The following is a 26,154-nucleotide window of genomic DNA, read 5'->3' as shown; positions in this document are numbered from 1 at the left end:
CCTACAAAATTGATCAGATGTTCCAAACAATTGAACTGCAGTGTGATACCAAGCTATGAGGACTAGATGACCTCCTGAGGTCTCTTCCACCCCTAATCTTCTATGATTCTATGAGCTTTAAAAGTGGCCACGATTTGCTAAGGACAGCAACACAGAGCTCTGACACTTGGCTGCCCAGATACTATGGCGATGGGGTTTTCGAAATATGGGTAGCAATAATAAAGATTTTCATAATAGTCCAACAAAGCATTAGAGAGGGGAAGGGGATTGGCTGGGGATTTAATGTATATGCTACTGCAAAATCACTAAAAGAGAGTCTTCCACTCTGCTATGGATTGATTAAACATTGTATTTATTAATGGAAAAACTCAGTCAAAACTGACCGCAAGATAAAAAGGGTTGCAGAACGAGCATAAGACTGTATTTAACAGGTCCTTAAAAAGACAGTCCTAAACAAACACTCCATGTTCTGACATCAGTATTTCCAAAAGCAAAGAAAGAGTGCTAACCAATATATATTAGTGCAGAAATGTATCAGTGCCAACATTACAAAAATAACACAATCCCAAGCCATCGCTGCAATGAGATGCTGCCGCATGAATGTCAGTGCAATTAATAGACACTGCCATTGGAAATGCAACTAGAGCTGGAATATTTTTCCAGACACCGGTTTTAAAAATATGTACAAAATTAAAACCACAAACTATGGAGTTGCGCAGATTTACAATAATGCAGAGCTGAAATTGGCCCAGTATATACTACTTAATATCCTTCTTGCCGCATTGCTACAAAAATAGCTAGTGAGTTTGAGTCAAAGCACAAGAAAAAAATAGGAATCAATGCACAAGTTAATCCATCATTTCTTTGCAGTCTCGGGGCCATATATAGTGCCCTGAGACTGCATACTGCTATGCAACTCACTGGGAAGATAACTGAGCACCCTGGACGTATGTAGCCCTACATGAACTTAGAGCAAACATGAGGCTAAAGTCTGCTCTCAGTTACACAGATACCATCCCGATGACATCATGAATGAGCATCGGAGTAAATGACAGCAGAATTTGATCCAAGGCTTCTGAACAGAAGGTAGAAAGGCAGTAAAAAAGTTGTCCATTTCAATCCCTGAGTTTATGCTTAAAGGGGCACTATCTACATAATAACTGTATGGTTACAAATGCTTTTCCTGTGTTACCAAAGTGAGCTGGTTTCCGCTGGTAACAGATTTGATCAACCACAAAGCTGAAAGAATCTGAAATGCCACACCGTGTGTGCACGACTTTGTCCATGAAATACACCTCAAAGGGCTCAATCCTGCAAGACCGTTCTCCGGACCTTAGGACTGCTTGTGTGACTACAGACAACTCACATGAATAACGATTTGCAGGACCGAGCCTGAGCAAACAAGAATACTCTGCAGTTCTAAAGCATCTTTCATCCAAGGCTAAAAAGCCTTTTTACTAAGGTAGGTAGGTATTATTCCCATTTGACAGATGGAGAAACTGAGACACCAAGAAGTTAAGGGTCAAGTTTTCAAATGTCCTCTACTTTTGGTTCCCTGAATGTTTGGGTTCTCACCTTGACGTAGCTGTTGGTGCAGTCTAGTTTTCAGCTGGAATGTTGAGTACTCAGCACCTCTGAACATCAGGGACAAGGTGTCCAATACTGGGCATGCAAAAACTGGGGCAAGATTTGAAAGCTACGGGCTATGTGCCCTGTCCGAGGTCACAGAGAGAGTCAGCGGTGGAGTGAGGAACAGAACCCAAGACTCCTGACTCCCAGCCTCCTGCACTAATCATTAGCTAATACTGCCTCATTAACAACACAGAATACGGAATTCAGTCATACGGCGGTGGATTCTGAGAAGTCACATGCTTTTCTTTTAAAAAGGTCTCCGGAGATAAATGAAGGGGTTTAACTGTGAAAAATAAGCTGCATTATGGTTCTGGAGCTATATAATAGAGACTTAATAAAGGTTAATTCTTCCTCTCTAAACCAGTATACTTGCCGTCCTCACTGGGATACGTTTCTCTGATCTTCCACCTGCAGCAACTTGGTATCAGGGCACTGCTCTCCACCTCAGCAGAGCCAAAACGCCAGTGAATATACTGTCTGTAAGCACAGTGACGAAGCTGGTTATTGAGGGTCTCAGAATTCAAGTCCAACAAGGGCTCTTTGTAAAGCAGGATAAACTCCAGTGCTGATCTGGAAAGAACGAGCTGCTCGAACAAAGCCGAGGTTGTAATGCATGACCCTTCTTTTCTTCGGCAGCAGAGCTGCTCCCGGAAAGCCTGTGTTTGGTGGCATTTCCCACAGCAGCACCAAGAAGGGCGGTTGTGGGATGGAGAAGTTTGCCCTTCGCTTTTAAGGGGTTGCATCTCATGGGCTTTTGCTAAGACAGGGACCCGGCTGGAACATTGTGCTGCGAGCTTGGTCGTGTCAGTAAAAGCCCCATTGTCTCTCGGCAACTAAAATTCCCAAACACATAATCAGAGGAGTCAGGGTGAAAACGAGAAAATGTAGCATTTACTTTGCTCTGTGTCTACATCTGTACCTATCTATCATTAGAGAATCCCTCTGTATTCCCTGATTTGATTCTAATTGCTCAAGCTTCACATTTAATGCAGCAGGACCATATAATACAACAGTAAAGAGGCAGATCAGAAAAACAAATGGTTACTGGCTTTGAATCCTAATGCAGAACAAACTCAGGGAGCTGTTGGTTCATTCCCACTCTATATGGGACAGGATCAGAATATTCTTTTAAATCTGTTTTGTAAGTTTATACCCCGTGATCGACTGTATTAGTGAGAGGATTCTATGCAGTGTAGTTGTAGCTGTGTCAGTCCCAGGATAATAGAGAGACACGGTGGGTGACAGGAGTCCTTTTTCCACATAGCAGTCACAGCACAGGCAATTGTAATAGAAGATTCCCCCATACTTTCCTGCCCATGTTCCTTAATCCTTGTATTATGTCTCTTTAGCACTGGATGGGCAAGTCAATTTCATGGTCTTTGGTTTGTCTCCAGAGACAGACAAGCAGGGACCCAATGAGTGCCAATTATAATGGTTGTCTTTCTGTGATGGGAACACCCATTCCAATGGGAGCTGGGCTGAGAACTACCATGTGTATGTCAACACTGCAATAAAAGATCTATGGCATGGCTGCGGCTGGTTCGGGTCAGCTGATTCAGGCTCACAGGACTCAGGCTGTGGGGCTAAAAACTGCTGTGTAGACGTTCAGGCTGGAGTCCAAGCTCTGAAACCCCTCAAGGGGGGAGAGTCTCAAAACCTGGGCTCCAGCCTGAGCCTCAAAGTCAACACTTCTATTTTATCCCCACAAGCCCGAGGCAATTGACCCAGGCTCTGAGACTCTGTGCTATGGGTTTGTTATTGCAATGTAGATGTACCCCAAGTTGTTTCACTCAGGTCTAAGGACACCCACTGGGCGGTAATGAGATCTTTTAGTTTTACTCTAGAAAAAACAGTCTCGAGTTCCCAACACAGTCAACTTCAGGCGTTTCCCAGGATCACAAGCGTGGCCCTTCCAAAACCTAGCTAGAAACTTAGGGAGAACAAAATCAAGTCACTCAGGAAATCAATCCACAAAAAGTCATAACAGTAAATGCTTGAACTTACCTGAACAATCTCGCCTTTAATGTTCTGCAGACTTGTGCTCAACTGTTTGTCTACCAGAATAATGTGCGGGTCATCAACATATGACACGTACATCAGGGTCTGTGCAACAAAAGGCATTAGCATTCTCAGCTGGAGTATTTATTTAGAATACTCAGGATTTACACTGTATTGATTTGACCCATAACTAGGGTCCTCAGGGCCCAGATCCTGCATTCCTTATTCAGATAAAAGTCTCTCTGAAGGTGCATGTTCATTGGGAGGCTGTTCCTGACATAGGGGGCAGCCTGGAGGAAGGCCGGGCATTGGGAGCAGGTGAGGGAGACAAAGGGAACAGTCGGGTGTTAGCCCAGGGAGCAGGAAGAGAGGAGGTTGGAGTTGTAGGAGGGAGATGGATTATACAAGGCTTTAGAGATAAGCTTGTGAGCTGAGATTTGGACACCTAACTCCTTTGGACTCCTTTGAAATCCCAGCCTAGAAGTTCAGCTGCTCAGCATGCCACAGTGATGTGTGCAGCATGAATTTCTAGAGAGAAGGAGACTCTGGAGCTGAATGTGGACTGGAGCTGATGGACTTGAGAGAAACAAAACTATTTTCATGCAAATGCCCTCAACCGTTAAGGGGGGGGGGGAGGGGGAGAAGCTCTGAGGAATGCCTCTCTCTCAACCCGTGACCCAATCCTTACGCAGCTGCAGCCCATGTGACATCCTCAGGCCCATACAGGTAGTGCATATATATTGTGTGCACGTGGCCTACATAACACATAGAGACCTGCATAAGTGGCCCACAATGGTAAATAGGTTGAGAACCACTGCTCTACAGCATCTTTCCACTGCTCTCTAAAGGGTGAAACCTGTCACAGGTCCTGGCTGTAGTAGACCTGTGCAGAGGAGCAGCATTCAAAGGGCTCAGGCCTTGGGTCCACAGCTTCCATGCACTGCAGAGCACAGCTCTGTTGTGTTTCCCAGAGGCCCCCTGCCTGAAGGATTTTGGGTAATGGCTGGCTGGGGGAGGAAGTGTGGACCCATAACTATAGGGACTCATTGGCCACTTTTCTGTGTAGCTGCAAGGAATCCTGCAGTGCTAAGATCCGCTTCTGCACTCACACCACTCCCCAGCATGCAACCCATTCCTGCAAGGTGCGCACTGGGGACAGGAGAACTCAGACCAGCGGTGTATTGGGAACAAATCCACAGAGAGCTGACGAAGGACACAATGAAGGGCCCGATACACTGGATTTTCCTACCACTTAAGCAGCTAATTGCATCCCTTACCCATTTTGGCCCCAGAGCAGACTCGCACTTCTTCCTGAAGTAATATTCCTTGATGGATGTTTTGCAGCAGGGATAAGTATATGAAGTAATAAGAAAATCAATAACGAACTGAGCCTGCATGCAAAACAAAAGTGAGCAGTGATTCCATTTTCTTAATGAGACTGCGTCTCCCGAAGCAGCTCCATCAGTACAGGAAATAAATCTCTTACCAAGCCAAAGTAGGACAGCACAGACCCAATGTACACCAGCAGCTCAAAGATGTTAAACCGTCCAGCCTGAGGCAAAGCAGAAGAGCGTCATTTGAGAATTCAGATAATTTCCTGCAGTTTGCAGAATGGCAACAATTGCTGCATGATCAGGCCCAGCCAAATTGCTGTCATGTGCAAGATTTCTAGCTCTTCTGACATGATCCGACTTAAAACACCTAACCAGGTGGAATGTGTTTAAATTAAAGGGTAGTTTTGCTGCACCCAGCTGGGAACGAAGGGTTCCCTTTTAGCCGTGCTATCTCCTGCTGGAAGGATCCCTTGTCTTCTTCCAATCAGAGCCAGTCGCTTTCCCCAAGGTTCCCTTCCCAGCTGGAAGGGGAACCAGAGACAGGGAGCAAGTCCTCATCTGTACAATATTAAGCAATGGCACAAAGGCTCCCACTTCCCCTATTCTCTCCCTTCAGCAGCAGCGTCCTTCCCCTCCACCTCCAACAGCTGGAAAGAAGCAGCACTCCCTTCCGGGTACATCGTTCCACCCTAACAAGGGCCCCAGGGCATTATCCCCCTCCTCCCTCATCCTCGGAGCTGAGAGTGGTACCTGCCAGGCCGTGAATGAGGGACCAAGCCTTGATCTCTGATCCCACAGCATGGCAAGGCCAAGTCCTGCCATTTGTTTGAAGATTCATTTGATAAGACTCGATCCTGCGAAGTGCCCAGGATCCTCCCCTCCCACTCGGACCCCACTGGCAAAATCAGGCCCTTCATTTCCGTAGTGCTTTGTAGATGTCAAACACTGTCTACCGGGGACAGTACGTAACCATAAAACCATGCCCTTCTACAGCACCTCCCCTCCAGTGACCTCAGTGCATGTTACGAACAGCAAGTGTCACAAGCCCCACCCTGCCGTAGGCACCAAGCACGGCCTCTGTTTTACAGACAGGGGAACTGAGCCACAAAGAGTGGAAGAGACTTGTCCAAGGTCACACAGAAAATCACTGTCAGGACCAAGATTGTAACCAGATCCCTGCCACGGTCCTATGCTGTAATCACTAGGCAGTGCTGCCTCCCGGAAGGGCTACACTGTTGTTATTATTGGAGTTATTTTTGCTGAAGGGCCAGAAATTCTCATTTCTTTTTGGAAGCAGACAGGTTGGCAGCAGTGATGAGAAAACAGGGTTGCCCTTACTGTGCCGAAGACGAGGATATCGAATCGTATCCCATAGGCTTTGATCAGCGTCCGCTCCTCCTGCCCATTTGGCCGTTTGTAGTACTTTGCGAATCTGTCAAAACCAAACAAGGATCCATGCATCATGTCAGGGGAATTCAATGCCTCTGGGCTAGAGAATAAAATGGGGTTTTGGTTCTACTGCCTCCTCCCCTGTCTGCCTGTTTAGTATTGTACCCTCAGTCAAGAATTCAAAGCTCTTCCTCTCCCAGGACCAAGGAGTGCTGCCACAGATTGTGGGTCACTTTGATGAACAGCATTTCACCCAGCTTAGAAAAATCAGAGCAATGCCCAGGAAGGGATCTGCTGTCCTGAATCAAAGGGTTACTTTTAGCAGCTCTAGAGAGGCAGTCACCTACAGGAAAAGCAGAAAGAAAAACCCAGGAAGATTTTAGCAGCTGGCAATGGTGGGAACACTAGTGTCTCCCAGGCACCAGTGCTTTTACCGATGTGTTGTCTGCACTTACTCTGAGCTCTTGGGGTCCCTTTCTTCCACTGGTTTTTATAGTCACTTTCTGCTGCTCTGTTCCAAAGCATCTATGAGAGTATTAGCTGCAGGGATAAAGGGCAGCTTTATAACTCATGTAGCTGCCTGGGACAGGGTCACACACCACCTCAATCGCAGAAGTGAGAAAGCTGACCCCACAACTCCTGAAACCCGGCCCCTTATTCTACTCACTACATAACACTCCTTCTCCTCATCCCCAAAGTCAATTACCATGAGAAATTCCACTGATTACACCAGCATAAGGATCAGCAAACAGGGACACTGTGAACATAGAACAAGGAGAACGCTCCCACCCTATGCTGAGAGACTTACTGAGAAATGTTCAATGACATTAAAATCTTAACTCCAATACTAACATTCGTATCACTTATGCCAGTGCTCCGGGCTCTTGCTGAAAGCACTGTCCTGTTCTTGATCAGTTTACTTCAGTATTTTCTAATGTGTGTTCTCTTTGGATTCATTTAGCCTAGTAATTCCGACTGTAATTTTTTTAGTGGGGTAAACAGGTGTCAGCTCTGTGGAGAGAAAGTAATTCAAGGTCGCAATGTCACTGCGGATGCCGATTTTATTTAGTGGTTCGTCTCCTGTGTAGTAACCAAAATCTCTGGTAAAAACAGGTGGTGCTCAATGGGAAATGGCCCCAAATGCCAGGTCATCAGCTCAGTCCCCTGTTCTCTAATTGCTCATCTCACAGATGGCATGAAAGCATCGAGGGAAATACAGTTTTCCCTCCTTCCCGGGTTTCAATTAATCTTGCCCTCATCAGTATCCGGAGCCACGTCTGCCAGAACCACTGAATGACCCAACAATCCAGTTTGGAACTGCTCTCCAGGGGACATATTCTACCCGAGAGGAGGCAAACTCACTGGAACCCGAAAACAGATAGCAAAAAGAGGGGCAGGGGGGCTGTCTCCATGGTTTGGTGCCCAATCTCATAGAAGCCCCTCTGTGGGTTCACTGCGGAGGTGAGGGTCTGGCTGGATTTGGCACCAAAGCCAGGGAGTCGCTGAACTCTGCAGTATGCTTCCCTCAATTCCTTGTACGTATCCAATCAGGAGACTCTGCTCTGTGACTCATGCTGCACTGCAGTGCTATGCTGCCAAGGACACAGCAGGACAGCTGAGCAGCATTGTTTCCCCTTCACCCTAGACCCTGTGGATCCAAGCAAGAACAGCCACCTGAGGCAGGAGGAGTTCCTGAGAGAGAAGTAGTACAACCCTACCCAGCATGTATTATCTTCCTGTCATTCCTGCTTCCCACTTTACGTGGGGGATCCCCCTTGAAAGGCAGGACCCAAGGGCAGCTGCTGGCTACGGAAGCCTTGTCAGCATGGCTCCAGTAGAGCCCCAGTGCCAGAGAGTTGGGGTGAGGGGGACACAGGGCTGCTAGGTGGACACAGAGGCAAAGGGACTTTGCACAGGTGCCCCTGGCCTCCTGCTAATGCCCTCGAATCGATGTGTGGGCCCCATGGTCTGTTCATGGGAGGAATCCGGTGCAAATTTCTTCCCTTAGCCCCTCCCATGGGTCTTCCCTCAGAGGGAGGCAACTGGCCCCTGGGCTCAGTTTTTACACAATCCTTAGTCAGGCAAATGGCTGTCAGGGCAAGTTTAAGGCCTGAACAAAAACTGAGGCAGGAGCAGTGGATTTGGCCCAATGCTCCTGAGCATTCAAGCACCACACTTCGAGGAGCATTTTACCCAGCACAGCAGTTTCTCGTCAGAAATCTCAGGACTGCCTGCAACTGCTGGGCCCGCTCCCACAAGGTGCTGAGTGCCACCCACTTCCTGCAGTCAGTGGGAGTCGAGAGCACCTGCTCCTATTTGGGGTAGGACCCAAAAAGACAATGTTTCCTAAAGCTGTACATGGCAGGCAGTGAGTGTCTCTGTCATCGCCTTGATACCAGCAAATCAGCCATCAGCCAGTTTTCACTCACTCCCACCTGCTGCAGCGCAGCTTCCTCCCATCTCAGTTCTGCAGAACTCTGAAGTGCTTTTAATCTGCATTCCATGTCTTGTGTTCATTAAACTTCCCCTTTGCCGAGATCTGTTCTTAAGGCAGTGAGTGAGTCACTCAGCAACGCACAGTGTCATAGGTTCTGCTTTTCCCGGCTGCACAGACACGAAACACTCTTTTATCTTGTGTTCAGTGTTTCTGTGATCTCTAGCTGAGGCATGTTTTCCTGGCCAGCGCTTGGCTGAGCCTGCGTTGATGCCTGCAGCTCTGTGACGTTCTATTTTCAGGTTTTACCTATGGATTCAGGACCAGATAGTATTCCCCACACACGGGTTTTCTATCCCCAGGAGGAGAAGTCACTTTACATTTGCTGAGGATGTCACAGAAACTTTCTCCTTTGCAGCAGCTTCGTGCTCTGATTTGATATATTAAGAGCGTCTTTGATGACCTGCTGTGCAGTGGCCCATTGCACCTCAACTGGTGCTTCGCATTTATAGCCTAATCCTGATGCCTTTTCAGTCTATGGCAAAACTACCTTTGAAACTCAGCTGAAGTCAACGGAGCTGCACACAGGCGCTGATGTTCACCCACACAGACCAGTTTGCATGGTCAGGGCCTTGGACAATAACTTGACTTCCAGAACTTTATCCTCACTCAGATGATAAAAAGGTCCCTGAAATGTATTCCCCCTGGCCCTAGGATTACCCTTACGTAGCTTCACTCTCCTGTAACAAAGGCTCTCTGGACATTCTACAAGGATCTATTGCTCCCCAGACCTACCCAGGAATGCACAAGATATTTAATATGCTTTGTTTTGCACATTGCCATGTGACATTCTACCACATATAAAATTAGTTTGATTCAGTCACAATCAGTTGAGGGCAGGGCCCAATCCTGCAACCCTTACTCACCCGAGTAGTCATACTGAAGTCAATGCAGCTACACTTTATAAGTAAATCTTACTCACATGTGCAAGAGTTTTGCAGCATGAATCTTTACAGAAAAAGCTCTCCTGACATGTGCACAGGAAAAGAGTCCTTGTGGAGCAGACTCTGGTCTCCCTTATTATGCCAGTGCAAATCTAGAGGAGTTCCAGTGGAGTCAGTGGAATTACTCCCGATTTACACCAGTGTAATTGAGAGCAGAATTCAGCCCCTTCACCAGGAAAAAATTAATCCTGGGCTGAGTTATTCTCAGAAGAACAATGGAGCTTTTTCCTTCAAAATTGTAAAGGTGCTTGGAAAAAACAGCATGCTCCGAAAAGAAGTGGATTTTGTGCAGGGTTTCTTTTTCTTCTTGTTTTAATTAGTCTTGTCAGACTTGTCGGGACAATTTGCTGTTAGGATCTAACCAATCCAAGGACTCACTGCCCATTAATCTTCACTTCCCTGCTTTGTAATTTTAAATTACACATTGTTGATGTTAAACTGCTGCACACAAATGCTCTTCTTCCTTTGTTTTTATTCTTTGAGAAAGTGGTGGGGGTTGGGTAGGGGATTTTCAATGTTCATGGAAGCAACTGATGAACAGCAGTAGTACTAGCCAGTCATCACATGAGCTGGCAATGTGTAGACTTCCCCAAACAGGCATGCCATTCTATGTTTCTTAAGCCCTGATTGGCCACACTTCCACAATGCCAGGGCTGGGCTTCCCTTGAGCAGAGCTAACTGTGCTGAACTGTAGCAAAACGATCTCGCTACAGATCTGTGTTTTTATATAGTCAAATAATGTTCTTTATAAAGTGCCCTCCTGCCGAGGTGCACTGCCCATTCATTTGATAACAAATATAAACATTCACAAAGCAAACTTGCTGTCCTCCTTCAAAACCCTTCTGTGATGTCCACAAAAATATTGACAACACTTAGGGCGCTGGTGTCATTTACTCATGTCATGTCATGTCTTCCTTGCACACAGCAGGTTGGAAAGCAGCTACTAGGCTTCAGTCCTAGATCTGGACTGGCCACAGAGGGCCCATCATGGAGAGCAATACACAAGACATATTCTCTTTAAGATATTTTAATGCACTGCCAGGTATGGCTGTTACCTGCTCAGGTACGGTATGTTACACTCTGTACCATCTAGTGATTGAATGTTATAAGACACTTTTAGCATTCCATCACACTGAAACCACTTGCCCACCATGCTGATCCGCACTGTTTCATGGTTTCCTTGTGGTCTCCCGCCTGTCTGTCTGGCAGTATCCACTTGTTGCCTTTTATCTTAGATTGTAAGCTCTTTTTGTTCTGTGTTCATAGAATCATAGAATACCAGGGTTGGAAGAGACCTCAGGAGATCATCTAGTCCAACCCCCTGCTCAAAGCAGGACCAATCCTCAGACAGATTTTTGCCCCAGATCCCTAAATGGCCCCCTCAAGGACTGAACTCACAACCCTGGGTTTAGCAGGCCAATGCTCAAACCACTGAGCTATCCCTCCCCACCGCTGTTTGTACAGTGCCCAGCACAACGGGGTGCTGGCCCATGGCCAGGGCTCCTAAGCACGATGGTAACTCATTCAAACCCACAACGTAATAAAAGTCACACACAAGTCAAATCAAGGAAGACTACATCCCCGGGGGAAAGAGAAGGGATTTTAGGAGTCAGGCTCAGAACAGTGTGTGCACAGCTAGGTCCCCGATCATATGAGCTGTTTCAGGCAGGCAGGCAGACTCCTGTGCTATACATAGCCTCACTCAATGGAGCTCCATGCGGAAACATTTGCATGGAACAGCTTGCAGGATTCGGATCTTAAGTTGCACATACATTCACTAGAACTATGCACATAGCCTCGGTAAATGCAAGCACAAATGACCAGTTGCATGCATGAGTGGTTGCTTGTGTGTGTGACTGACAAGTCCGACTGATAATGCACAGGCAACTGTAGTAACTGTGCATGCAAGTTAGGTTCATCAGTACAACATTGGCTATTATAAAAAAGAAAGATCACAGCAGAAACCTGTGGCATAGTCAAGAATAATAGCCAGGGCTCCAGCACTCTAGCTACAAACCCCTCGGTTTCCACCTACCTGATTCCACCTGCACATCCATATCACTCAAGCAACACAGACAATACACTGCTTTTCTATGTATGATTTTAAAAATATCTTTTACCTGAAGTTGTAACCAGGGTATTCAGTCGTCGTTTTGTCATCAAGGCGACGAAAACTGTACTTTGGACTGCAGCGGCGGAACCATTTGTCCAGGTTACAATCCCAGTTAATCTCAATGCCCATGATTCCGCCCTTGACACAGAAAGGGAAAACACACTTTAAATGCATTCAGCAGCACGACAAAAAAATAAGACCGTGCCAGGCCTGGTTCTGAAATTGCTGTGCACCAAACTCCCATTGAAATCAGAGGAGATTTGAATGTGGCCCAATGGCAGGATCACACCTATAAATACACTTATACTTAAGATGTATTTCTACCTCTAGCAAAGACTTCCTTCTAAGTGACTTAATTAACTGCACAGATCAAACTAGCTACAAGCTAGAATTCATTCAGATTCTTAAGGCATCTCTTATTTTTTGGCCAATTTCTCATCCTACCAACAAAAATTCCAACTTCATTGCCACTTTCTGATTGCCATTTCATTCAATTAAACTAAAGATGGGCTCAAACTAAAATCCCAAACGCAAACTCCCGTTAATTTTGCAGGGGATCTGGGATCAGAGCTGAATGTTGTAGCTTTGATGGACCGGGACCTCAGACCGGACCGGGACCTCAGAAGAGCTGGGTTTGGTTTCTGGCTCTGAGCAAATCACTTCATATTTCTGTATCTCCATTTCACCCATCTGTAATTATCAATCTTACAGAGGCGTTGTGAAGCAGAAGCCTGGTCTACACTACAAAGTTAGGTCGACGTAAGGCGCCTTTCATTGACCGAGTTGCGCACATGTCTACACTTAAATTTGTCTCTCTCAGATGTAAAGTGACCCGTTATGGCAACACAGTAACACCACTTCCCAGAGTGGTGATGAGTCATGGTAGATGTACTGAGGTCAATGCAGTACAGGTGTAGACACTATGTCAACTGACCCTAACAGTCCTCCAGCAGTTGTCCCACAAAGCCTGACACTGACCACTCTGGTGACAATTGTAGCCTGATATATAGATGTATAATTGATGTTGATTAATGCAGAGTGGATGGGAGAAAGGCCAAGGACTCCCAGCAGGAAAAGGAGAGGAAGATGCACCAGGACGTAATGGGGTTTCTCCAGCAGCAAACACAGATGCTGCAGACTCTTGTGGACCTACAGCGTCACCAACCACAGGCTCACCTCCCTTTGCACAGCGTGGAGAACTCAATTACAGCAGCTCCCTAAACCTCCGTCAACATTCCACATGGCATCAGGGGCTGCATCCTTACCCCTACCACTCCACACCAGGGCCCATGTATACTGACCTGTGAGAGGCATGCTAGCTATAAGTTTAGTGAAAATAGACATGAATGTTCCTTCCTCTTGTTAACTTCTGTTCCATTAATTTATTTACTTGCTTTTAATGTGCACAGAATGTTTTTTGCATGCGCACATACTAACTGCACCGGCTGTATGCCGACATAACTTGCGGCAGCAAAAATTTATAGTGTAGACATGGTTTTAGGGTACATCCACACTGCAATGAGAGGTGGGACTGTAGATACACCCAAGCTAGCTTTGATCTAGCTAGTTTGACTAACCACAACAGTGAAGCTGCAGCAACCCGGGCTACACAATGGGAGCCTGGGTATGTGCTTGAGTGGCTAGCCTTGTGCTGCCAGGACTTCACTGCTATTGTTATTTGGGCTAGGTGGATCAAAGCTAGCACAGGTATTTCTATGTCTATGCTGCAGTCACACCTCTCACAGCAGCGAAGACAGACCCTCAAAGCTGGTCTACACTGAAAAGTTACATCGCCATGGTTCTCTCTCTCAGGAGTGTGAAAAATCCATACCCCTGAGAGATGTCATTAACCCAACCTAACCCCCAGTGTAGACAGAGCAAGGTTGTCAGAAGAATTCTTGTGCCAGCCTAACATTTGCGGAGGTGGGGGGAATCTTTCCCCCGAATACATGGCTCAAGGTGCCCTTTAACAGAATCCTGAGGAGAGGAAGAGTTGACTGGCCTGAGAAGACTGTTTAACTACTGACAACAAAATCCAACGTGTATTAAATCAATATGGGCCCAATCCTAGAAGATGTTGTGCACCCTCAATTCTCATTAAACTTTGCAGAGTTGAGGGTGCCCTGTACCTCCCAGGATCAGCCCTTAAAACTGGAACAATTCCATTGTTTGCAACGTTTAACAATTAAAATGAACAAGAAATACTATGGAGGTGTTTGGAATGGAAGACAGAAATCATGCCACAGACCTGAATTGCCATTTCTGAAAAATTTTCTCCTGTTGTTCGGAGAATATCTCCCAGCTGGAAAATTGGGCAGGCTGGTGCAGTTATCTTGTTGAATGTGCACGAAATATTCAATTTTGGTGAAAAGTTTCTTCTGCAAAGAACCACAAGTTATTTGAAAACATAAGTGTGAGCTCTTCCCTAAAAAGCATCTACACATGCTATTGAGGGGCTTCCTGCTCCTTGCTCCTCCCTGAACCTGTATCAAATGCACAGGCACCGACTCCGGGGGTACTCCGGGGCTGGAGCACCCACGGGGAAAAATTAGTGGGTGCTCTGCACCCACCGGCAACCAAGCTCGCCGCCCTGCCCCACCTCACCACCTCCTCTGCCTCCTCCCCTGAGTGTGCCATGTCCCCGCTCCTCCGCCTGCCTCCCAGCACTTGCTGCCACCAAACAGCTGTAGCAAGCTCCGGGAGGGAGGGGGGAGGGGCGGGAACGTGGCACGCTCAGGGGAGGAGGCAGGGAAGAGGCGAGGCCGGGGCAGGGATTTGGGGAAGGAATTGGAATAGGGGCAGGGAGGGGGCAGGGACTTTGGGGAAGGGATTGGAATAGGGGTGGGAGAGGGCAGGACAGGGGTGGAGTCGGGGCGGGGCCAGGGGCAGAGAGGGGTCGAGCACCCACTAGTGCCAGTAGAAGTCAGCACCTATGATCAAATGTGTTGAGTTTACTAGTAGAATATGGGGGGACTTTGTAACTACCAGCTCTGCAAATTCCACGTGGGGTCTGAGTGTCAAGCTGGGTCCTTTAGTTCTTGGGCATCATCACCAGTAACAAAGGCTTTGCAGATCAAATTATTCCCTCAGTGACACCTGTGCAACCCAATTCTCTTCAAATTATGCCCTCAGTGACACTTATATTATCCTATGCCTTCAGTGGTTTTACCCTGGTGTAGCCAATTAGAATTTAGTAATTTTGTTACTAATGCCTGAGAAGGAATAGAGTCCATCTCACTGTCCTATAGCTGTATTGGGTCCTGCAAGGTTAAGAATAAAGAGCAATCAAACCTGATTTTTGTCACTCAGCGTAGCAGATACAGCCCTAAATACACAGAGAAGCTGCAGACTGAAGGTGCTTTATTTACACATTCATTTTTGGAGTAGAACTGCTCTTTAAGAGGAGATGGATGAATGTTTGCACTTACGCAGTGTGATTAAATTTTGGGAAGTGGATATTGTTCTTTATTAGCACTGTGAAGTTTTCAGCGCTCTTCAGAACGGCAGGCCTAAAAGAGGAACATATCAAGTACAATGAAAGCTATTAAACCAACTATCTTCCTTTAGTTAAATACATCAATTAATGCTACACTATTTTGCTATTACCTGGGAAATTGTCAGTAGGAGAACATGATACTGAGAATAATGAGTTAGATGGCTCAGGGGGTTGAGAATAGAATACATAGCTTTCTTGGTTTTACTTATAAACTTAAATTGTCAGTTCTCTGGGGGCAGGGACTGTCTTTTAGATTGGACCATGTGAAGAAAGCTTGCTCTGCTACTACCCAGGTCATCCCTGTTTGGTGGAAAAATAGAGGAATTCAACTTCCAGCATTGTCAACCTGGCACCAGCACAAAATTAGCTTTGAAAAATAACTTATTGAGAGAGGATGTCAGCCAAGACACTGGCTTCTCCCATTCTCTTTTCAAAATGGGCCAGGAGAGCTTTGATTTTCACCTATGGTCCCTGAAGCAGCGACCCATCCAAAGGACAGTACTTCGGAGCATTCTCCTTAGTACATCATTGTATTAGCAGCAGAGTCTCTGAGCCAAAGACCTGCAAGGACAGGAAATACTTCAGCAAGCTGAGACACAATGTCAATGACAGACGTTTCAGCATGTCTCCTAAGGAAATTGAAAAAGCAGGTGTTGGCTGCAACCCAAACTTAAACATTTTGGGACATCATCTGAACAATTAGAATTTCTAACCAGTCTTCAGTTTATAATGGTCAAGAAATGAATAAGGTATGTTGAACTTTAACAAACTAAAAACAGATTAATCAAAAAAATTTAAACTGCTTATGCTTTCAGGACAGACACCTGGGAATCTCTCCAGACCTCTTCTATGAGGGTGCTGTAAACATTTGTCCTTAGGTAAGTTTATCCAGGTTACTTTGCCTGGCATTGCACAGAGCTGGAGACCAATCAAAACAAAAGAAAGGGAAGTGTCTTGACAAGAAGTTTACAGTTTTGTTCAGTTTCAACCATCACAAAAGGGAAGGGAAGGGAAGGGAAGTGCTCTTTATAATGCACAGAACTTGCACAGAAAAGCCAATTGCGGGTATAGCTGAGAACCAGCATTGTTCTGCCAGAAGTCGATATTTGAAGGCACCAGGCTACAGATTTCCATACAGGTTGTTTCGCTTATTCATTCAAGTTGCAGAGAAACACTCATATTACCCATTTAGTGACTGCCATGAACTCTTGCCAGTGGATTTTGTGAAGAATTCTCATACATGTGATTTGCCATCCTGGCTCCGAATATTGGTTCATCAGTTTTGGTCTCCTGGCACTGACCAATCGCTGATACATTAGAGGAAAATTGGACAACAATATGGACGCTCTGCCAATTGTGCAAGGTAAATAAAGGCAAAATCTCTTTCCTGCTGTGTGCAGCTACCAACTTGCGCAGTGCAACGTTTGAAAATATTAAATATTCACTGCAGTTACACTGAAACAAAACCAAGAGGTTTAACAACTTGGGTGTTCATTAAGCTGCCCTGCATGACCGTCACAAGAAATCTCTTGATTTTTTATGTGAATTTGGGACTCAACCTTGCAAGGTGTTACCCAGCCTTGACTTCCATTGATGCCAATAGGAATTGAGAGTACTCAGCAGCATGCGGGGTTGGAGCCCTAAAGTGGGATTTTCAAAAGGGCTCAGGCCTCAGCCCCCAATGAGACTTTTACCACTGACTTCAAGGAGAGAAGAGTTAAGCCAATCGTGGGATCCTCTATCAATGGAGCAAAGACAGCACTGGCAGCTTCCCCTGTGCCTGCCTCACAACCTGGAGGGCCTACCCCTTGGGATATGTTTAGTTTTAGTTTAGTTTCCCTGGCCTATTTAGTCCTTGGTATCTCTGCTGGAACTGCCAACAAGTGGGCAAATCAATATTCATTGGACTGCTGGGTTTTGTGGTGTGGACACATCAGTTCAGCAGGTGGACTATTAAACACTAGCCTAGTCTCTGTGGGTAAGCCTACCAAACCACAGGCAGTGGTAGTGAGGGGAGAAGAAAGCAAAACCATATCATGGGCTAAATACACAGCTAGTGTAGTGGCACGGCTCCATTTAAGTCAAAGGAGCTGCACCAATTTATTCTAGCAGAGAATTTGCCCTGTACATCTTTTCTAAGCAGCAAGGGCTAGTTTAGTACAAGAGACATAGTTCAAAAGCTGCTACATATCAGGATTTAGTAGAAGCAATATTATATCCTGGGGCTTTAAATGGAGAATACTTTTGCATTGCACATGTGAATGAAATCAAATGTTTTATTATAACCATATTTACATTTTTTGCCTGATACAAACGAGTAACTACATGTTAAAGTGGAACCCTTACATCACAGAACACTTTACAATCATGGGATAATACAAATTAGATGTGGAAGAGAGCTACTAGGTGTTATAGTCTACTCCAGTATATTTTATAGAGCTTAGTTCAGTCCAATTGTACATGTTACCAGCACTAGGCCTTTCACGACTTCCCTTGGATTGATCCACAGTCAGAATTGGCAAATGTTTCCCATGAGACTTATCTGGTTTGCCACATTTTTCCTTGCATCCTCATTAATTATCAAAATGCCTGTAGTGAATCCATGACAAATTTGTGACATCTAGAATTGTTCTCATGGCAACAGACTGATGTCACAAGCTTGGATTTATTACTTCACCACAAGATCAGAGAGAAAGAGAAGCCGCTACAAGCAAATTGATGGTACTTAATTTATAAAAATAAGAGTCAATAATAATAAAAGTTGGGTTGGAAACAAATGTTTTACAAACAAAGGTACCAAGGGCCCTCTGCCAGGTGCTGAGCACTGTCAGATCCTATTGTCTTGCAGGATCCGGCCCTTATTGATTACATAAAAATGTGAACACTTTTACTTACACTGGGGCACCTTTCATTGATTCCACAGGGCACCAGGCAGAGACTTCACAGGTTTTAATTGTTGCATTATACTTCACACATCTTCCTGTCTGAATTCCTGAACAGAAGAAAAGTTTGCTATTACTGAGCTCACACACGGTTTGACTGAGTCCTTTGGATAACACAGTCTCAAAGTATTGGTGGGTCTCTACACACAGGTAGGACAGAGACTTTAAACTCAGAGTCAAGGTTTTGATTTTCGCACCTCTTTGTGGGCTGAAGTAGCTGTAGGAGGGGTTATCAGATCCATGCTTCCACTACACAAGCACAGTGCTTAACTCCTCCCCTTGCCCCTGTCAATACTGCACATTGGATGTGGGTGAAGGATTTTCTCCATAGTTGTGCCGGAGTAACAATATTTAAGAGAGTTTGTAGGGCTTAATTCAACAATATGAGCAAATTAGAGCAAGAACTTCACCCCACAGCACTGTCAGCAAGTTGTCACTCAGCCAATGAAACACAAGCTAACTATTACGCCATCAGAGACAACTCCTATTAGCTATCAGTGTCCTAGAAGGTAGGACAAATTTTTAGAACTAATTAACCTTTCTGAGGGTATCAAAGACAACATAGCCTTAAATAGAGCTTGATCTTTGTGACGTTATTAATATGAAGTGTAACAGTATAGATCCTTGTTGCAACCACTGTTATATATTTGCAGCAAATATTGTACAAAGGTTGTTGTGTGAGGTGTCTATGGAAAGGTTATGATTTGCTGATTATGATTATGCTAGCTGTATGCGTGTATCATTTTTGTAGCTGAAGTTATGAATATTGGCTATGTACTTGTATTTTGGTTCTAAATAGCCTTAGTAAAGCATTTGGTCAGCTTCTTGAGAAAGGAATTTGCAAGTTAAGTGCCCAATCAAGAAACACTTAACTGACAACAGACCTTGGAAGACTCCAATACACATAAGAAGTCTTCCTGGGGATGTTCAAGATAGCATAAAGAAGAACAGGAGTACTTGTGGCACCTTAGAGACTAAATCTGTTAGTCTCTAAGGTGCCACAAGTACAAAATCTGTTAGTCTCTAAGGTGCCACAAGTACTCCTGTTCTTCTTTTTGCGGATACAGACTAACATGGCTGCTACTCTGAAACCTGTCAAGATAGCATGTGAGCAATGGCTGCCACCTGTAAAGAACTGAGTCATGCAGGGACATGTGGTTTGCCCATGTGACTCCAGGCTCCATCTTGCTGCTGTGATCTTCCACAGAGCAGAGTATATAAAAGGTCCTGAAAACTCCTTCATTTTGTCTTCAATCCTGCTTCTTGCCTCTGGAGGAACTTGGCTACAAAACAAAGCTCCGAACAAAGGACTGAATGACCCATCCCAGCTGTGGATGTACTCCAGAGACTTGATTTGAACCTGCAGTTTGTTCTATCACTGCTACAAGCCTGAACCAAGAACTTTGCCATTACTGTATGTAATTGATTCCAGTTAACCAAATCTAGCTCTCATCTATATCCTTTTCCTTTTATGAATAAACCTTTAGATTTTAGATTCTAAAGGATTGGCAACAGCATGATTTGTGGGTAAGATCTGATTTGTGGATTGACCTGGGTCTGGGGCTCGATCCTTTGGGATTGGGAGAACCTTTCTCTTTTACTGGGGTATTGGTTTTCATAACCATTCATCCCCATAATGAGTGATACTGGGAAACTGAAGTGTCTAAGGGAATTGCTTGTGTGACGTATGGTTAGCCAGTGGAGTAAAACCAAAGTCCTCTCTGTTGGGCTGGTTTGGTGCCTTAATAGTAAAGGAACTCCAGCTTTGGGCTGTAACTGCTCTGCTCTAAGCAATTTGTCCTGAATTGACACTCTTAGAAGTGTCCCACCAGAATCAGCATCGTTACAATCTTGAACAATCTACATGCTGAACTGTCACTGACTGCAATGTGACAGAAAGCACTGCAGGAGTGGGCTCAATATGTACTGTGGTATCTGATTTGAGTACTGTGGTATCTGATTTGCATCCCACACCCCATCCACCCTTTCTGTGACCCCCCCCCCCCGCCCATTCCCACCTATTTGTTAAAATTCTCCACAGGGTGGAAAAAATCCAGGTGAGTGAATACAAATTTCATGTCATTCTCCTTGCTGCTCCTTTTGTTTCCATCTCCCACTCTTGTCTTTATGCCTCCCTCCTCACCACCCACTGTGCTTGGAAGTTCATCTCCCTAGTCAGATAGATCTGCATACACAATTGCCAGTGGGTGTTGCACCAGTATATCTCAGAGCAGAATTTGGCTCTACAGTTGCAAATTCTCCAAGACAGGTACCTCATAATTTCTTTAACCATCTAATAATTATTAACTAAAAGACAGTTGCATTTCACCACCTGCTATGAGTTTTAAAATCTGAACGTGGAATCCATGTACCATTACTCTGGGGGTTCATGTGTCCTTTTTCACAGCTCACATCTGAAGAGCAGACAGCTTTGGCAATGGGATACTGAAAAAGACATGAATATAAAAGACCATTAAAAATATCTACCTCTCTATTGCTATTGTAAAATGTTCTGCACAGAAATGGCAAACAGTAAGAGGAAATCACAGAGCGAGAGGCAGAACAGAGGAAGTGCAGCCCTCTTCTGTAACCCATTCACTCAGCGTGGTGCTTAATGTGACCTCAGTTTTTGAGAAGGTCAGTACAAGCAAAGACTGAATGGGACAAATTCATCTCAAGTGTAATCTCTTGGCTTCACTGGAGTTAGCTCATGGATTGATTTGTCCAGTGAATCTGATTTAAAAAAAAAACACACCAATGATATAGGAAATGCAAGGAAGTTGTTCCTAAGCGCCCTGAGTTTCTGGGACAATGCATCAAATTCAGTTTAGGTTACACCCATGCCACTTCCTCAGCTGCAATCCTATTGGCAATGACGGGAGAATTTTGATTAATCAATTTAATTACTTTACATATCAAATATTTTTAAAAACTGAGTATCAAACCAAAGGCTTCTGAGGGATTCAAGTTGCAGCCACAAAAGAATTCAAGAAAATATTCATGGTCCTGTTCCATATAGACCTGCAGAACATAAGCAGGTTTCCTGAGTTCTCCTCATCGAATCCCCCTCAATGCACAAATAGCAAATAGACTGGTTTTTATCATCCATCTCTCTCTCTCTCTCTCTCTCTCTGGTATCACTCTGATGCTTTGGCATCAGTGATTTAGGGTACAGACAGAGAATAGAATACAATCTTTGAACAAGCTTGGACATGTACGGTAAGATATTGCTATGTCTATCAGTGGCATGGAATTTACTTCTGTCTGTTTCACACTCATCAAGAGTAGATTGATATGTATTTTATGCAGGGCTTTGGAGCTGTGCTCCGGCTCCACTCCAGCTCCAGGCAAAAACCTGCAGCTCCGCGCTCCAGCTCTGCACTCCGCTCCAAAGCCCTGGTTTTATGTATGCTTGTTTTAAAAAAAATAATTTAATAGTTGAGGCCAGCTTGCACATTCAAAAATGTGCATGCATTTGTGTGCCCACATTTTCATACCCAATGATCACAACTGCCTAGCTAAATACCCAGTTGCATGTGCAAATACTTGATTTGCAAAGACAAGTGTGGTCTCTATGTTGTGATGAAAGTGATTAAATCTGCATGCATTTTTGTGTCTCTGTGCCTCAGGTCTCTGTCCATACAAATTTGGTCCTTATTGATTAACTAACTACTATGTTTGTTTTATACATCAAAACTGTAAAACAGAACAGATGAGGTAAAGAGCCTCTGGTAGCTTTTGATTTTTTAACTTTCCTTAGTTTGCAGTAACATTTCTTTCCCTATCATCTGTATCCTTTTCCGTTGGGCGAACACTGAGTCTCACCAAGCCAGTCTGACAGTGGATTGTTTAGTTCCTTGTTTGTTAAGAGCATGTACACGCTGTAGCCAATGACAGTCAACTCATTGCTGCGAACTCAGGTCTCGTCTAATAACTATATGAATGAATGCATAGGAGAACTGCAAGTGGCTACAAATTTTGACCACAGATAAAAGAAAAAGACCCAACCATGATCAGGCTTAGAATTACAGCACAGCAGATTACTGCAGAGAAGCTGGCAACAATTCTCTAACCCCGCTGGTCCTCCTAGTTGCACTTTATACCAGCAGTGAATCCAACTGTGTTGAACAAGAGGTACAAATGCATGGGGAGAGTGACACCCAGGCGCACGTTTAGCTGCAGGGTCTTTGGTGTGGTACATCACACCAATGCCAGTTGATTCACTGAGAAAAGCAAAAGAGCAGAGGGGAAAAAAGGAGTGTAACTAGACTAGTTGTTGCATGTTGCTGAACGAAATAAAGAAGCAGAGGAAGACAAAGCAATGTTCACTTGTGCAAAATTGCCATAGTCATGAGCCACTAATTAATATTTGCGGCTGCTACGGATTACTTCTGCCAAAGAATGCTACGTTATGCAGGTGGGAAATCACTTACAAAATGCAGTTACCTCAGGGCAAACACTTTGAAACTGGTTTTCTGTCATAATTATGTTGGTTATCACGAAAAAAGAGTCTATTCCCTATACAGAGAGAAAAGAAAACAGTAAGTCTCAATAAAATACTATGTGCCACATTCTGATCTCAGTCACCCCTATGTTAATCGGGAAGGACATCACTAAAGACACATGGGCCTGGTTCTAATCTCACTCATACCAGCGTAAATCAGGAGTAACTCCATTGAACTCAATAAAATTCTTCCACTGTAAAGCTGGTGAAGGATCCATATTTGGATCTCAGTGATGCTAGTGTAAATCAGGAATAATTCTATTAACTTCAGTGGAATTACACCAGGACTGAATTTTTTCCTACATATTCTTTTACTAAAATCAAAATTTACTTGTGGTAGAAACATCAAGTTTCTTAAAATCCCATAAAAGACATTTTTAAATATTTTTTCCATGTTTAAAAGTTACTGCTTCTAATTTACAACCTTCTTAATTCACGCTCACAAATACAACTGCATCTCGTTGATATGTTAAAATCACTGTGCAGTAGGACACAGACACGTGCCAGCAAAGCACCAGCACTGATCAATGGAAGTCGGATGCTGCGCTGACCTTAAACTGAGACTCACCTGCATGGGAATAGTGTATTCGGCTGTGTCCCAGATTCTTGAGTCAGTCTGAACGACTCCTTTCACTTTAGTATGAACTGAGCTGATCACAGAGTCCTTTTTCTGATACCGTTTGTCGGTGACAAGCACATAACTAACCAAACAAAATGGAAAGCACAAATGAACCCACTGAAATGGGTTGAAATGACAGTCATTTCTTGGCATCATTATTAGAAAAAGTGTACTGTAAATTAAAAGCCATATTAAATTTGTTCAAGGAATTTGGGATCTTATCATGCGTTGAATGCATTTGTTAGGCCAACATCTCCCTCAGTGATACCACCGCAATCCCATTGACTCTGATGGGATTGCACTGATGTATGTAAGAGACATTGTATAGTGTAGTTGTGGACTATTAGGGTGAAATCCTGGCCCCACTGAAATCAATGGCAAAGTTCCCCACTAATTTCAAAGGGGCTTGAAACAGCTCCCTTTGCATTCCCTCTTGTGCAAAGGGCACATGACAAAGGACCCATTAAAAGCAGTACCAATCACAGCTTACAAGTCTCTTCAAATTGCTTACTGTCATCTTCATGTGTTAAAAGGTCAATCTGAAAGGCTTCTCTTTAAAGTAAAATCAGGCTTTCCGTATGCTACTGTTATTCTGAAAGGGTCACCGCCAACTTAAACTTGGCCTAATATTTGCATGGTGTAAAAACAAGTTTTTATAAAACCTAAGGCCAATATAAAGCTATCACACTCCAGCTAAATACACCACTACCTCGATATAACACGACCCGATATAAGATGAATTTGGATATAACGCAGTAAAGCAGTGCTCCGGGTGGGTGGGGCTGCGCACTCCGGTGGATCAAAGCAAGTTCAATACAACACGGTTTCACCTGTAACGCGGTAAGATTTTTTGGCTCCCAAGGACAGCGTTATATCGAGGTAGAGGTGTAGTTGTTTGGAAAGAAAGAAATAGCCACTCACCTCACCTCTGCAGTCTCTGGCACCCAAAAACTGCAGCACTAACGACCTGAAAGTGTCTCTACTGTCTTGGGGTAACATTTTAAAAAATGCCTAAGTGACTTTGGAGTCTAAGTTCCATTGACTTTCAATGAGACAGACTCCTAAGTCATTTAGGTGCTTTTCAAACTTTTACCCTTGATGTATTTTCACTGTCCAAGCTGAGAGAAATGGAAAAAGTAAACAAAGGGCATAAATAGTGCCTCCTAAACTGGATTCTAGAACAAGAGTTTAAAAAGTGCTTAATGATTTTGGATGTCTCAATTTTGGGTCCCTAAATAAAGAACATTAAAGGGGCCTGACTTCTAGAAAGCGCTGAGCCCTCTGCCCTTTGAAAATCAAGCCCTTTCAGGAGTTTCAGGTTAAACACCCAAAATCACTAACCGGTTTGGAAAACGTAGGCCTGAACATTTTCACTCTCTTAATAATCTAATGCTTACCAACAACATAAGGAAGGAAATATGTTTGTTTACAATATTTTTTTTTTTAAGTTGACAATGACCTTTTAAGAGTCACTGGCATCCATTACTTCTGCAGCATGAGGTGTGCAAATGTGATGGGTCAAACTCATGAAACTGAAGACCCTTTCCACACGAAATAATGTCATATCAAAAGGATTTCCTTTCACAGACAAGTCTGTGATTTAGTTGACTGAGTCAGCCCTATTTCAGTTAACAAATAAAAATTTCAGGGGTGAAAAACTGTCTAAAATGTGAAAGTGTGAAGTGACTGACTAAACCAATTGTCAGTTTGAAAATCACTCCTAATCTGCCTGTGAGGTGTTTTCTACAGTCTATCTTTCCCCCTCTTGAGAAGAGGGATTTGGGACAGTCATGCTGCTGAAGTCTGGCTGTGTGAGAAAACAGCTCTCAGCAACAATTTGGAAAAGGTGCCTTAATTAGGCAATAGAACTTCTTACAAGTTTATTGCCAATGAAATTGGTATCAGCTGCTCAATGTGTAACAGCACCCTTCTGTAATAATTAAACATATTTTATGAATAACTAAAGACATTGGTCAGCAAATATTATTGCTGAAAGCAGCCCCAGGTCTGAGGCAAACAGGAAAACATCTGCCCTTTATGATCCAGACCTATGCACTTAATAGTCATGAAACCCTGTTTCTAAGATTTGACGGTCTGGGTGACCCTTTGTGCAATTTGAATAGCAGATCTAGCCTGGACTCTCAAGGCCAGGTTCTGATTTCAGTTACATGAGTGTAAATCTCAGATAACTCTACTGACTGCAAATGAAACCAGACAGCACTGTTGGGAAAGAAACTACATTCAGGCACTTTTTACTCAGAGGATGAGAGAGGAATATGCAGGACCACACTTCCGGCAGCCAACTCCCTGTTCTAAACAGCCACTCTGTAGTATCCCTCCTGTTACCATACAATACTGACCAGCCTTTAAAAAACAGCTAAACAACTGATTTATGTTGGTCCTCTAGCACAGAGTGAAAAAGTTCTCTGTACTTGTTGAAGGCTGAGTCCTAAGCATGCAGACAATCACCCACATAAGAAACACAGTTGCTCATCTAGTCACTTTTAACTTACCAAACATACAGGAAGACAACCATATGGAAGGTCCATTTCAAACTCCCATAGGAAACGCTCTGAAAACGGACAACTTTAGAAGTTTCATATTCACACAAATTCTTCAAACTGCAAAATGCACCCATTGTTATCACTTCCTTTGGAATCTACGCTCTCGAGAACTGTAGCCACTTGAT

At 44.2% G+C, this 26,154-nt stretch overlaps 1 protein-coding gene across 2 annotated transcripts; it reads right to left on the bottom strand.

Annotated features, from left to right (window-relative positions):
• Positions 1–335: 335 nt before the first annotated feature.
• LOC128824977 (P2X purinoceptor 7-like) lies at positions 336–26,154 on the bottom strand. 2 transcript variants are annotated; one of them, XM_054006997.1, is made up of 13 exons: positions 25,979–26,154; positions 23,415–23,547; positions 22,789–22,860; positions 20,715–20,787; positions 18,296–18,392; positions 15,333–15,413; positions 14,153–14,282; positions 11,912–12,042; positions 6,303–6,396; positions 5,117–5,182; positions 4,908–5,021; positions 3,637–3,735; positions 336–2,465 (listed from the first exon to the last, which is right to left on the bottom strand). In XM_054006997.1, the coding sequence occupies exons 1-13, from the start codon at positions 26,101–26,103 to the stop codon at positions 1,974–1,976; spliced, it is 1,707 nt and encodes a 568-aa protein (XP_053862972.1). In that variant the 5' UTR covers positions 26,104–26,154; the 3' UTR covers positions 336–1,973. The 2 variants fall into 2 exon arrangements, with proteins under 2 accessions (XP_053862972.1, XP_053862973.1); XM_054006998.1 differs by having other exon boundaries at positions 1,994–2,109.

The sequence above is a fragment of the Malaclemys terrapin genome, chromosome 16 (genome assembly GCF_027887155.1).
Source record: "Malaclemys terrapin pileata isolate rMalTer1 chromosome 16, rMalTer1.hap1, whole genome shotgun sequence".
NCBI lineage: Eukaryota > Metazoa > Chordata > Testudines > Emydidae > Malaclemys > Malaclemys terrapin.
The sequence above is the reverse complement of the archived record's forward strand: the minus strand, read 5'-3'. Positions and strand labels throughout refer to the sequence as shown.

Coding starts and splice junctions, on each gene's coding strand:
- LOC128824977 (XM_054006997.1), bottom strand. CDS start 26,103: ATGGGTGCATTTTGCAGTTTGAAGAATTTGTGTGAATATGAAACTTCT. Junction 23,548..25,978: donor GTTGTCTTCCTGTATGTTTG/GTAAGTTAAAAG, acceptor TTGTTTGGTTAG/TTATGTGCTTGTCACCGACA. Junction 12,043..14,152: donor TTTCAGAAATGGCAATTCAG/GTCTGTGGCATG, acceptor TTCTGTGTCAAG/GGCGGAATCATGGGCATTGA.